General features: G+C 42.8%; 1 protein-coding gene across 2 annotated transcripts in view; it reads left to right on the plus strand.

Moving 5' to 3' along the window:
• Nucleotides 1-14327, plus strand: part of MTIF3 (mitochondrial translational initiation factor 3) — a 35050-nt gene extending 20723 nt beyond the window's left edge. For both annotated transcript variants that reach the window (XM_040340487.1, XM_040340488.1), the window contains 2 exons: nt 2760-2914; nt 13862-14327. In XM_040340487.1, the coding sequence (XP_040196421.1) occupies nt 2760-2914; nt 13862-14086 (380 nt within the window). In that variant the 3' untranslated portion in view covers nt 14087-14327. The remainder of the gene's footprint in view (nt 1-2759; nt 2915-13861) is intronic.
• The last annotated feature ends 886 nt before the right edge of the window (nt 14328-15213 follow it).

Here is a 15213-nt window from a genome sequence, read left to right on the forward strand (position 1 = left end):
CTTTCTAAAAGATAAATACGGTCAAAGCTTTTTTTTAGCCATACTACTTATGGGTCATATGAGCAATGCTGTATACTGGCCTATGCCAACACGTTGCAGGGGGGCAGCGCGTAAAGAGTCCCCGCCGGATTGTGCTAGAATGTTAGTCTAGAGTCTTATCGGCCTGGACCACAAACCTTCCTCACTGTGCTATGTGTTTTCTGCTGCACCATTGGAATGGTTATATCTTCTTAGTCCTCTCCATAAAATTATCAGAAATTTGCTTAAAGTAAAACTATAATTAACACTTTTTTTTTTTTGGATGGAGTAAGGGAGGGTTAAATCGCCCCTGTCAGTTAATTTTTTACCATCCCTGTCCCATTGCAGAGATTTCCGTTCACTTCTTGCCCCATAACCAAACAGGAAGTAAGAGGAAATCTATGCAAATTAAGGGAATACATTGCCCCCCCCCCCCGCCCTAAAAACTAGTGTCCCTACTCGAAAATTTCAGGGGTGCGGCCTTGACAGGAAGGGGTGGGTCATATTTAAATTGGGGGACTGCACGAGTTTAGTCAAGCCTAGGGCAGCACAATACCTAAATACACTACTGCACTCCTGTGACCCATCTTCAGTCAACAGCAGGCAAAAGTAGCTCGCTGTCAGCCATATGTGTTTCTAACTGTAGAAGGGCGGGGCTGGACGTGTGACGTCAGTGATAGTTTGTTCCCTGATATAGGGAAAGACGATCACTGACATTGTCACAATGAAGAACGGGGAAGGTGTGTTTACACACACCTCTCCCGGTTCTTCAGCTCCGGTGACCGATCGCGGGACATCAGTGGCGATCGGGTCCCACGGACGCGGTCATAGTGCTTCGGACCGGGTCGCAAGCGCATCGCCAGCGGTGCGCTCGCGACCCCACGGCTGGGCTTAAAGAGACACGTACAGGTACGTGATTGTGCCCAGCCGTGCCATTCTGCCGACGTATATCGGCGTGAAGGGGTCCTTAAAGCGGGGGTTCACCCTAAAATACACGTTTCTACCATGCCATTCAGCATACTAGCGTGAGATACAGTATGCCTTTATTTTTATTTTTTGCGCTGTACTCACAGTTTAATCGATTAGTTTTGTTTCAGACTCCCCGCGGGGAGTAGGCGTTCCTATGAAGAGGGGAACATGATTGACGGCCGGCTATGGCGCGTCCCGCTTCCCGAAAATAGCCAGAGTAGGACTCGGCTCTTCACGGCGCTATACGGCGCCTGCGCACAGACTAGGAGCTGACTGCGCAGGCGCCGTGAAGAGCCAAGTCCTATTTCGGCTATTTTCGGGAATGTTCCCGTCTTCATAGGAACGCCTATTTCCCCGCGGGGAGTCTGAAACTTAACTAACGGATTAAACTGTGAGTACAGCGGGAAAAAAATAAATAAAGGCATACTGTATCTCAAGCTAGTATGCTGGATGGCATGGTAGACAAAAAAAAAAAAAAATTTTTTAGGGTGAACCCCCACTTTAAGTGGTTAAACACCACTGCGTTGGTTTTTTGTTTTTTTTTATCTATTGCTAAATAAAGACTGAAAATTTTGAAGAAAAAAAACAACACATTTTTCTTAATTTCTGTTGTAAAATTTAGCAAATAAATCTTTCTTCATACATGTAGTTCAAAATGTATTCAGTGTTTATCATTTAGTCCTGTAGGAAAGTTATAAAGTCCACAAAATATATGTGTGTGTATGTATGTGTGTTTTATATATATATATATATATATATATATATATATATATATATATATAAATATTTATTTTTTTTGGTCACAAATATTTGGAAAATTGAGAAATACAAAAAAAAATAAAAAATGCACAACTTTTTTTTTTTTTTTTTACATGCTGTTACCAGTGCATTACAGCGCTATCATATAACTGGTATCACAGGGATACTAACTGGTGACAGTATGTAAAAAAAATAAATAATTATTATTTGAATGTTTTTATTACAATTTTCTTTTCTAACACACTGTGACCAGAGCAATACAGTGTACTATTCTAGGGAAGTGATCATGATTTTTTTTTCTTTTTTGAACATTATGGTTGCTTGTACCAATGAATTTCATTGGTATATGCAACCATTTTTACTGACTGAAACTGGTCCATTCTGTGTCTTTTGTTGTGATTATCTGTGATTGGTCAAAGCTAATCACATGGTACAGATGGGCTACGTGGTATAGATGGGCTCTGATTGGGCATGCCTGTACCTTGTGATCACTGTGACCAATCACAGCTAGCAACACAATTGTAAGCAATAGATGACATGTAAGAAAGCTATCCATTGCTTACATTTGTAATGTGATCTGCTGTAATTTGTCATAGCAGTCGCATGACACTGGCAGTGGGTCGGTACAGTGATCAGTCACCGGCTGTGTCCAGTGGACAGATTGCACTGCCCTGTGGCCGTGCGAGAGCCAGGTTCTGGGACGACATATGATGATGTGCTCCCACCCGTTCGTCGTTGTACTATAGGCCGGGTGGGAAGGTCTCGTCCCACTCCGATGCCTGACCGATATCCATTCCTGCCCCTCCACAGCCTGGTACTCCAATGAGCGATGGAGGGGCAGAGCAGAGAGCTGCTGGCTGACAGTGAGCTGGTGGGCAAGAGCCTCAGCATCAAACATGGTACAGAAATTTTACAGCAAGAGTTCTTGAGAAATACAAGAAGCTAATGTAAGATTCGGTCCTTCCGCCATTCACACCAAATTTATTTATTTTTTATCTTCTTTTACTTTCCAGGTTCTGTTCAGGTCAAGGAAATGTCCTTCCTAGCCAGTATTGAGAAACATGATTTAGATATAAAAAAGAAACAATTGGCACAGTGGATTGAAAAGAAATATCATGTGCGAGTTACTGTCACCAAACGTCGTGCTGCAGATGGGCCAGGAAAGGAGGTGAGTTTAATTTCTGTAGGTGAATGTGCATTGTATAGGCAATGGACAGAATATTGCTTCATTCCTATTGGACGGGTTGTGTACAGAGCAATGAATGAAGTACAGCGATCCATAGCAACCAATAGTAGACCTGCTGCTCCAAATTGTCTCTTGCCCTGTACCTCCAGCTCCCATCAGGCACATGCCTAGGAGAGCTTCCTCGATCAGGTGTTCCGCTGTCAAATAGGAATGAGCGAGCCCCACACTGATATCATTACCAGTTAAAAAAAGTTTTATTATAAATAGGGGGTTCACAACATATAGTCTCACCTGTCACTCCAACGCATTTCACCCCATTAAGGGCTTAAACGAGGATACCGGTCCATGGGCCTGACCTAAGGGTCTAATCATGGAGACAGATGCTGTACCCCTTTTGCTTCTAGACCAAATTGACAATTTTTCTTATACACACTAAAACACAAGTGGAATGGAGGAAAACTAAGCGAGGGAAGGTAAGTATATTAAAAAATGTTGGCAAAGCATACTTGACTACCACAAACGATAATGACAAGCAGTGGTTGGGGGTCTGCTTTAAATATGACTAAGGCATTACTTAAAGTAGAACTAAGTCAACTTTCTTTTTTTCTTTTGGGTAGAGCAGTGTTTTTCAACTCCAGTCCTCAAGGTGTCCCAACAAGTCATGTTTTCAGTATTTCCCTCAGATAAAATGGCTGTGGTAATTACTAAGGCAGTGATAATGATAAAATCACCTATGCAAAATAATGGCAAGCTTGAAAACATGACCTGTTGAGACACCTTGAGGACTGGAGTTGAGAAACACTGGGGTTATAACCCCTGTCCTATGTTTTTTGCCATCTGTGCATCTGTGTCCAATTGGGGAGATTTCCCTTCACTTTCTGTTTCATAACCAAAACAGGAGGTAGGAGGAAATCTCTGGTTGTCACCAAGGTCCAACCAGAAGTAGTGCCCCTCTATTACTGTTGGGGTGACATCCCCAAAATTTAGGATTTTCACTTTCACTCCCAGGGATTATGGTAAACAGGGTAAATCTCCCTAGCGGGGGGAACAGACAGCGATGAAAGTGTGGCAGGTATTCTTATCCTTCTACTTTTATCCCTCTTTGCTTTGATATAAGCTGTGTAGAAGATCCTTCCTTGTTTCCACATTTATTTAAGGCTAAACCCAAGAACAGAAATTAAAGCGGGGGTTCACCCGTACATAACACTTTTTCCCCTTAGATGGATGCTCGTTTTGTCTAGGGGAATCGGCTAGTTGTTTTAAAATATGAGCTGTACTTACCGTTTACGAGATGCATCTTCTCCGCCGCTTCCGGGTATGGGCTGCGGGACTGGGCGTTCCTATTTTGATTGACAGTCTTCCGAGAGGCTTCCGACGGTCTCATCCATCGCGTCACGATTTTCCGAAAGAAGCCGAACGTCGGTGCGCAGGCGCAGTATAGAGCCGCACCGACGTTCGGCTTCTTTCGGCTACTAGTGACGCGATGGATGCGACCGTCGGAAGCCTCTCGAAGGACTGTCAATCAAGAAGGAACGCCCGCTCCCGAAGACCCATACCCGGAAGCAACGGAGAAGATGCATCTCGAAAACGGTAAGTACGGCTCATATTTTAAAACAACTAGCCGATTCCCCTAGACAAAACGAGCATCCATCTAAGGGGAAAAATTGTTTTATGGGTGAACTCCCGCTTTAAATACACTAGGTTACCAAATGTATTGGGATGCCTGCTTTTACACACACAAACTTTAATGGCATTCCAGTCTTCAATGGTGAGTTGGCCCACCCTTTGCAGCTATAACAGCTTCAACTCTTCTGAAAAGGCTGTCCACAAGGGTTACAAGCTTGTGTATGGGAATGTTTGCCCATTCTTCCAGAAGCACATTTGTGAGGTCAGTCACTGATGTGGACCAGAAGGCCTGGCTCGCAGTCTCCGCTCTAATTCATCCCAAAGGTGTTCTATCGGGTTGAGGTGCAGGCCAGTCCTGTTGCTCCACCCTAAACTTGCTCATCCACGTCTTAATGGACCTTGCTTTGTGCACTGGTGCGCAGTCATGTATGAACAGGAAGGGGCCATCTCCAAACTGTTCCCACAAAGTTGGGAGCATGAAATTGTCCAAAATTTCTTTGGTATGCTGACGTCTTAAGAGTTCAGTTTATTGGCAAGGCCCATAAAGACATGGATGAGCGAGTTTGGGGTGGAGGAACTTAACTGGTCTGCAGAGAGTCCTGACCTCAAGCCGATAAAACACCTTTGGGATGAATTCGAGCAGATACTGAGCCAGGCCTTCTCAGCCACATCCGTACCTGACCTCACAAATTTTCTTAAAGGGTCACTAAAGGATTTTTTTTAGCCAAATAGCTTCCTTTACCTTACTGCAGTCCTGGTTTCATGTCCTTATTGTTCATTTTTGCTCTGATGTTGCTGTAATCCTTCTCTGTTCTGAACACTTCCTGGTTGTCTGTTTCCTGATGAAAAAAAGTCATGGGAGCTTTCTCTCTGTGGTCACTAATCAAGGAGGTGTGATTACTGTGCGTCTAAAACCCCTCAACACCAATCGGTTTTGTTTTAAAAACCATCACTGCCCTGTATTGGCTCTGAGTCTCTGTACATCACAGAAGCAGGAAACGGCATGCAAAAACAAAACTGAAACTGTAGGTACATTATATGATTGATTTTTATCTATTTTTAATCATTTTTAAAAGGAATCGGTTAACTATTATGTCTCTATACCCTGTAAACCGTCATTTCAGCAAAACATTTTTTTTCCTTTACAACTCCTTTAAGGAAGAATGGTCAAACATTCCTATAGACACACTCCTAAACCTGAGTCATATGCAAACTTGCATTGTGTCAAGCAATGTCAGCATGCAAAATAAGTCAGCTTTAAATCGGTGGTTCCCCTAAAAATAAACTTTTAACATTGGTTTTCCCACATTAATTACGATTAGAATCGGCTGGTTTTATTAAAAAAAAAACGTCCGTACATACCGTTAGCTATATTCGTTCTCACCGCCACTTCCGGGTACGATGCTGGCGGTGGGCGTTCCTAATTGATGGACAGGCATCCGACCGACGCATACATCGCGTCACGAGATGCCGAAAGAAGCCGAACGTCGGTGCGGCTCTATACGGCGCATGCGCACCGACGTTCGGCTTCTTTCAGCATCTTGTGACGCGATGTATGTGTCGGTCGGATGCCTGTCCATCAATTAGGAACGCCCACCGCCAGCATCGTACCCGGAAGTGGCGGTGAGAACGAATATAGCTAACGGTATGTACGGACGTTTTTTTTTAAATAAAACCAGCCGATTCTAATCGTAATTAATGTGGGAAAACCAATGTTAAAAGTTTATTTTTAGGGGAACCACCGCTTTAAGTACCACTTTCCGTTCTGTGTTTTGAGTATGATAAGATGATTGAATAAAATGATTTTGTTGTTTTGTCTTTTATATGAATGATTGTCTTTTTAAAGTATATTTGATATCTGTTTGCAATAAGGAATGATCATGCAGCTGCCCGTAGTTTCTCTTTTGCCAGAGAGTCCTGGAATCCTGCCAACTTGGATTTGGTTGGTCACTGTACTGTTGGCCAGATCATATTTTATCTCTAAACTGCTTTGTGGAAATAAGCTCTATCATACATGCTTATATCAAATCCGGTTTATTTATGATTGACAACCCTTTAAGTGGCTTTGTCAGTGGGAAATGCGTATTGATCTTCCTAGTATTTATTCAGCCCATGAACTGGTGAGTTACTGTCAGTTGCTAATAAGCTCATTATGGAAATGTCAGGCAGAACAATTTGGCAGTTATGAAAAGGGATCTGATTGCAGAAGAAAGGAATGGAAATAAACATAATCTTGCAGAGAGGAATACTGCTTCTTGCTGCATTCTTAAAGAGGAACTGCAGTCTGCTCACATAATTTGTAATAAAAACATCTTTGCCATCTTTTCCACTCTGAAGCTTCCCTCCAACCACTTTGCATATCTATCTATCTGTGATTCTTTACTTAATATGCTGCAGACATCTCTCTCCACTGAGTCTGGCTGCAACCATTTTAACTGTGGGCAGCTGAAGGTCCTGACACACCGAAGCACATTGGCCCTCTTATGACTCATCCCTCTTCCCTTCCTGGCAAACTCTGTCAAGCTTTTTTACCAGACAAGAAACAGGAAGTGGGCTGAATAAGGTATTTACCGGCAGAAAACAAATGTTTTACTACCAAAAGTTAAAACAACAAGGGCAGAAGACTTAATAGATGGAAAGTTGAAAAAATTACTGAAGGTCTCTCAACATCCAAATGTGAAGATTCAGCCTGTGTGGGTCTGCGTGGATATTAGGACCCTGTGACAGAAGGCGAGGTAACCATGGTATTTTGACCAGAGGTTGGATACTCAGGGACATTGCTATTACTACTGTGTCCTCTATCGTAAGCCTTGCAAGAAATCTGGAGATAAGTGGCCGGGGAGGGAGCGCATAGGCCAGACTGCATGCCCATGGGCTGGAGAGGGCATCCACTGTCTTCGCCAGAGGGTGTGAAAGTCGTGTGATGAATCTCGGTAGCTTCGCATTGCTCGCTGCGGCAAAGAGATCCAATTCGGGAAGACCCCAGAGGTCTACTATGCAATCGAAAGCCTTTCGGATACAGTGACCATTCAAGAGATCGTCTTCCGAGTTTAGATGACCTGGGAGGTAAACTGCTCTCAGATCGAACAAATTTCTTTCTGCCCACAGAATGATGGGCTCTACCTCTCGATGTGCATATGACACTGCAGACCTATTGTCTATCCAAAGCAATATTGCTTTCCCTCTGATCTGTTGAGTCGGAGCAAGGTATGCTGCACAGACTTCTAGGATTTTGCAAACCACTGGTCCATGAGATGTGACCCAAAGGGCGTGATCTTATCAGCATCTCTCTATTCATCCACCACTGTAGAACCCTGTGCATTGCCACTTTAGAACCCTGTGCATTGGGTTTATGTGTATACATTGGGACAGGTAGAACCTGTTCCATTGATTCAGGAAACCCAATTGAAAGAGCCTTTAGGTGCCAATGGGCCCAAGGGATTATTGGAATCCAGGATGACCTCTTTCCCAGTAGGCTCAGGCAATTCAACGCAGACAGATGGGGCTGCAGTCTCACGCTCTTCATTTTCTGAGTGATGGCTGTCACCTTCTGCCAAGGTAAGGCACCCAGATAGATCATCTCCTGGGTAGGAGTGAGGGGACTCTTTGCTTGATTTACCATCCAGTCGAAATCTGCCAAAGTTGACAGAAGGAGAGCTCTGTGTTCCATTAACTGAGCTGGGTCTCTTGCTAAAAGTAGAATGTCATCTAAGTAGTGTTACACTCTGGGACCTCTTTCTGGAGGCGAGGCCAAGATGGAAATTGCTACTTTTTTTGGCAGTTGAGTTTAGAAGCATTTATTGGAAAGCAAAAAATAAATAAAAAATGCGTTCAGGGCCGATGTTCAGAGGAATTTGAAACGCCAAATGTTTGTAACAGCGTGTAATCGCAGTAACTCGCATTTACCCGCATTTCGTTTACAGGTGTTTTTAATGAAGATACATTTTTGACTATTTAAAAAAAAAAAAAAAAGAGGTAAAACAGACATTTATAAATGTTGGTTACTATCTGTCAAGTTTCAATTTTAAATCGTTCAGGAGAGGTTTTAAAACGTTCTGTGTGCATTATGTTTGAATATTCACTTACTTTTTTTATTGTATAGACAAGAATAAACACATTCACATGTTAAAAACATCCTATTCCTTTATCTATGCTCTAAACAATTATTCTCCCTACCCCCCAAAAAAAAAAAAAACCCAGCCCATACCCCCCCTCCTCTCCTCAATTCCCTACACCAGAGATACGCAATTAGCGGACTTACTGCTGTTGCAAAACTACAAGTCCCATCATACCTCTGCCGCTGGGTGTCATGCTTGTGGCTGTCAGTCTTGCTATGCGTCATGGGACTTGTAGTTCTGCAACAGCTGGAGGTCCGCTAATTGCATATCCCTGCCCTACACCTTCATCAATTCCTCCAGGTTCCCGACTCCTTGAACTCCCGCCATTTCCCCCATATATTCCGGAATTTCTTCAGTGAGTAGTTTCTTCTATTACTCTTATTTCAACACTTACAAACCAGTCCTTCATGCTTGGGACTTTTTGGGACCTCCAGAGACTCGGGATCAAGCTTTTGGCCACATTTAAAAGAAATGGGACAATGGTATTCTTATACTGAGCTGCCGTTTTTCTTGTATCATGAAGTAAACAATCCCAAGGATTCTTCTGAATCTGTTCTCCTGTAATTTGATAGGTTGCTGCCAAGATTCCCCCCCAGTAGGGTATGATCTTTGTGCATTCCCACCAGAGGTCCCCGGGGCATCACATCCCCTCCAACAAGTTGGAGGTCCCTCTGCCCAGATCCTGTGCGCCCTCTGGGGGGTCACATACCATCTCGCAAAGAGTTTGTAGCACATTTCCACTGTCTTTGTATCTCCTGGAGAAGAACATGGCATTATAATTTTCCTTCTATGTTCTTCGTCTCTTAGCTGGCCTATCTCCTCTTCCCATTTCCCCAAATATGGAGGGAATTCAGGTTCTGTTTCTTTAATTAGTATCCTATAAATTTTGGATATACTTTGATTTAAACTAAGGGGAGAGCTGAAAAGTTTCTCTATTGTCCACATGTGTCCTTTTTCCCGTAGCGGTTGTGGCAGTGATTGTGCAAAATGCTGTAATTGTGTATACCTCCATTTATCTAGTGGCATATTTCCCCATTTTTGTGTGATTTCCGCATACGTGCAAATCCTATTTAAACATATAGGAGGAATATTTTCAACGAGTAACGACAGTCCTTAGTGAAAGGTAGCGACCTTTAGTCGGTAATGTAAATTATCTAGCATTAGCAGATAGCAATGTTTCTCGACAAGCAGCGGCAGTTGTCAGGAGGTAGCAAAAGTTAACAAATTGTCTAAATATCTGGACAATCTATCAGGAACAGTTATCAATAGTTACCAACAATTGTTTAGTAATAGCGGCCATTTATCAATGAATGGAGGTAATTATCAGCAAATGGCGTAAAAGGGAGTAACGACAATCATTAAGCAACAGTAGCAGTTCTTATAGGATAGCAAGTTAGCAACAGTCTTCTGCAAATGATGCCCTTATCCACAGATTTATGCAGTTATCAACTTTAGCTTAAATCGGCAATTGTCAGGGTACAGCGACAGTTATCCACAGGTGGGAGAGTCACCTACAGGCGTCAACCATTTATGAGCCAATGGCAGTGAATATTAACAGGAGGCGTTAATTATCTACAGACGTCATCGGCAAATAGTAGCGTTATCAAGAAGTAGCGATGGTTATTTGCAGTGATTATCGATAGACGGCCTCAATTATCAGAGAGCCGCAGTAATTATCAGCAAATGGTGGCCGTTATCGGTGAGTTAAGATTATCGGCAGCAATTGTCAGCAGCGGTCATCAGGGGACAGCAACAGCAGGTGTTGGTTCGGAAATCGGTACCTTGGTAAAAACTCAAGACTACCCAGGGATCCTGACATATCTTGACCCAAACTTTGGAGAAGTGTTTAAGTCTGGCTCCCACTGGAATCACTTGGGCTGATTTGGATACCTGTGGGGTAGGTTTAGCTCCTTGTCTGTGAGACTTGATGAAAGTGGATTGTGTGCCTTTCCAATTTTGTCTCAAGCCCCTTCCTTGTCTAGACTGCCTGATGTCTCTGTTCCTGAAATGTTGAAACCTGGATGCGAAAGTTCTAGTGTGTCTGGTTGTTCTATTCTGTGGAAGAAAGCCGGAGTTTCCTCCTGTGACACGGCCAGACTGAGTGAAGAAGAGGACGTCGGGGGCGAGCGCAGCAGGTGAACGGGCTCGGGTAAGTAAAACGTGGGGGCTGGGGGGGCCGCCATTGCCAGGTTTTTTTTCATCTTAATGCATAGGATGCATTAAGGTGAAAAAAAAAACACAAACCTTTACAACCCCTTTAAGGTTGTCCAGAGCCTTTATTATGTCGTCTTTAGGGACAGCTTGATGAATTGCTGCTTCTACATTTTCTGTCCAAACAGGCACAGCATTGGACACAGATGTTAAAGCTATTGCTGGTTTACATGCGTTTCCAGCCATCTTTTTTCAGATCCATATCTATCCTTCTATCTAAAGGATCTTTAAACTAGGGGTGCAACGGATCAAAAAACTCACGGATCGGATCGATCCTCGGATCAGGAGTCACGGATCGGATCATTTTCGGAACAGAAAAAAAAAAAAAAGGGTCCGTTTTTTTCATTGGTCCAAAAAAAAAAAAAAAAAATATATATATATATATATATAATAAAATAATATATATTTTTTTTTTGGACCAATTAAAAAAAGGAACCCTTTTTTTTTTTTTTTTTTTTTTGCTGATCCGAAAAAAGAGCACAATAGCAATTCACAGGGGTGGATTAAAGAGGAAGCAGGTGAGGCTGTTTGGGACTTAAAGTACAATCTTGATGTTTTTACAGCAAAATATATATATATATATATATATATATATATATATATATATATATATATATATATATATATATAATATATATATATATATATAATTTTTTTTTTTGCTGTAAAAACATCAAGATTGTACTTTAAGTCCCAAACAGCCTCACCTGCTTCCTCTTTAATCCACCCCTGTGAATTGCTATTGTGCTCTTTTTTCCCCCCTTTCCCCCCCCCCTCCTCTCACACCAGTGCTTCACTGCTACGGTAACATTCCCATTCAGCTTGCTAGAGCCCAGTGCACAGCGTGACACGCCTCCCCGGGGAGGCGTGTCACGCTGGGCTCTGGCAAGCAGACTGGCCGCCGCTCCGGAGCTAGGCCGAAGCCGGGGACTTTCCTAGGCCTAGGCTCCGGAGCGCTCCGCGGATCGCGGGGTGTGCCGATCCGAACGGGGTGGCCCGTTCGGATCACGGATCGGTGACGATCCGTTACACCCCTACTTTAAACAAGGCTGAATCATCCATAGAAAGTGTGATGTTCTTCGCCAGGCGCACTACCGCTGCGTCCACCTCCGGCTGGCCATCCAGCAGAGCGAAATCTGATTCAGCTAGGGGAAACAGCTTTGTCAACCGATTAAGTGGGAATCTCTTTTCTGTCTTATTCCTTTCCAGATTGATGACACCTCTGATTTTTTTTTTCAGAAAGGGATAATAGCTTTTTTTTTTAAGAAGCTGTGTCGGCCTCTTCCCAACCAATAACCAGCTTCACTGCCTGAAAATAAGGCTGTTCCAGGGAAAAGCTGAACCCTGAGGTCTCTGGGCCATGAGGACTTTTCAGACTGGATATTTCCCTCCATCTATTTAGTAGAGGCAACAGTCCCGACATGAGAGGGCTCCACTGTAAATGGGCCGGGGAGAGAACTGTTTTTTAATTTTCCTCCTGAGGTGGTGACTGTATCCACTGTGTTGGAACCGTGGTCACTAATTCTGCAAGAGAATCCTTCACCACCTTTTTTAATCAAGTCGGTCACTTGCTGAATTTCAGACTCTGTCAGCTACATATTCTCTGAAGCAGCTTCTGCAGACTAGTTTGTCTGGTAGTGGGGTGGCCTGACACCTTGCCGCCATTGGGTGTTGGAAATGAGAAGATCGTTTTCTCTTTAAGGATGATTTTCCCCCGCTTAGACAGTGTCTAGGCCTGGAAGATCTATCCTCCAAGACGCCTTAAAGTCCTCTTGGATGTGTTCTGGTGTACAGGGCTAAAATGCATAAGTGCACTACTTTTTTTTTTTTTTTTTTATATAATTATTATTATTTTTTTAAGACATTGCGAATGACCTTTTTTTTTTTTTTTTTTTTCTCCTAAACTCCAGGAGCTATGAGTGGTAACTGCCAGGAGGAAGCAGGCCACTTTCATGAGGCTCCCAGGAGAAATAAATAGTAGATAGGGGCGTAACAAAGCAAGAGAAAAGGCCCTTATCAAGACCACCTGAAGATAATGGCAAAATGAGATGTCTTTTCCTATTTCCAAAATGGCCACTGTGGAATCCGGACAGACTGCGCATTCGCCAGGACCCACAGAGTCTCAGTGTCGAGTGCTCCAGACGCCTGCGCATGCACAGAATGTCGTGGAGGATGCCGGGAAAAGGACTGCACGAGGTGCACGCTGCCTCCTATATGAAAAGGGAAGATATCAGGGCAGACAGAAAATGTGTTCGGGAACTGGGATAAGGAAGATCCTTAAGGAAATAAAATAAATTGGAGTCCAGAGATAGCTGCTTCCTCTATTCCCCCACAAGCTAAAGCCTTTAACTTTATCCGCAGAACTAATGCTCCTGGTTAAGAGACCGCTGCATGTCCCAAAAGACCCAAAAAAGGGACTCCCTTGCTTTTTAGCGCATTTAGCAGCCCGAGCCAAGGGACCGCATCCGGAAGAGGCTGAAACCGGGCAGAAAATGCTGATGTCAGAGGTAAGGACATCCGACCAAACATTAACTGGGAATGAGGGAGGAAAAAGGAGAATCCTGGGGGTGCTCTAATCCTATTATTTTATAACATTCACTGATCCTGAGCCAAGGCGGAGCTTGTCATAGGTATGCTGCCATAGAGGCACCAGGAAACTTCTTTTGCCATTAGTAGTTATACTTTATGTTTTGGTCAATATTTCAGTGACATATATTTTGTTTTGCTTTCAAGTAAGTTGTCTGATGAAACAAGTGAAAGACATGGCCTCATCAATTTATTATGGTGTGTGGTAGGTCTCGGAATGACATATGATTCACAATCAATATTGCAACGGTGAAAAAATATTGAAGTGTTTCCATTAATTGTTAAAATTTGCAAGAGAAATTTGCAGATGGGTAGAACAACCCTTTCAAGTGTATGCAGCCCCCATACAATTTTAACAACAATTAATTCTGTATTTTGATTATTTTAGGATGTTTTGCAGAATTTACTGAAATTCTTGCAGAATCAGGCTACCTGCTCTTCAGAACCAAAAGAAAGGAAAGATGGTCGGGCTGTGGTTTGTGTCCTACGTCCACTGTCGGCAAAGGAGCTACAAAAGCTGAAAAAAGACTTGGAACCTGAAAATCGGAAAGAACAAAACACACCAAAGACAAAACTTGAACAGAGTCCAAATACAGAGCTAACCAATTCATGATATCTTTCCAAGTTATTACATGTTGGTATTCAAGTGATTTACCTAAACAATCAGAATGTGTACAGAGTCAGATGTACTTCCAAGGTTTTTATTTGTTTAGAAGATGAGCTTTTTTGGTGGATGGACTTCTGTAAGCCTCTGGTAAATTAATTTCTCTGAGTTTTCTCAATTAACTTGATCTGCTCTTCATCTAAATAATAAAAAAGAAAGTATTTGTAATAAAACAGCATACATATATTAACATTGCCGTAAATGTATTTAATGTGTGGTTTAAACAATCATTGATAGAAAAAGTATATAGAACCACTGCTAAGTCTGCCCTCTTCTCTCAGCACAGCTCACCGCTCAGGGGGTTAAAGTGTAAGTGATAAGAAAATATATAATATTGGGAAACCACCCCAAAATCACATACTAAAGGATAGCAGCCACTTAAATTAAAAATATGAATAACAAGCCATAAATAAAGAACAAAAAAGTCTGATACAAATTGTAGCCGCGCTCTTTGTTCTCGTTGAGGTGAACAAACTTCTTTATGTGGTGAACATCATAAAGCAAGATAATAGATAAGATGGGGAGAGGTGCTCAAAGAAGTGTACTCTGTAGATGACAACGGTGAAATAGATCCTCTTCACAGTCCACCAATCACCAGTATACCACCACGTGAACACAGGAAACCCCTCTTGGGGATGCACTTACCACAGGGATAAGTCTAATTAGCCTTCAAAAAACAGCAATTATCCTTCTCTCCTTATTAGAATCTCCTCACGCTGTATATAGAGATGGGATCCCCTCGGGCTCATGTAAACAATGACAGAATACACTCCATAGCGTGATACTGTTTAAAACTTTTATTGTTTCCCCCAGTGTCCCCTTCTCAATATATACGTACACAATAACCATTTAATAACAGCAGAAGTGCGAATGCATAGATGCTCCGTGCACAAGAAGGGGAAATTACCGGTACCGCCATCCGTCTGTAGATGCCGAACACTTCCGGGTATGCCTTAGTGAAGCGCAAACCGTCACTTGCTGATAGAGCGATGAGACCATGGCCCTGACGTTTCGTCCCTGTCGGACTTCCTCTGAGGGCGACTGTGAAGAGGATCTATTTCACCGTTGTCATCTAC

The sequence above is a fragment of the Rana temporaria genome, chromosome 2, assembly GCF_905171775.1.
Source record: "Rana temporaria chromosome 2, aRanTem1.1, whole genome shotgun sequence".
Classification (NCBI taxonomy): domain Eukaryota; kingdom Metazoa; phylum Chordata; class Amphibia; order Anura; family Ranidae; genus Rana; species Rana temporaria.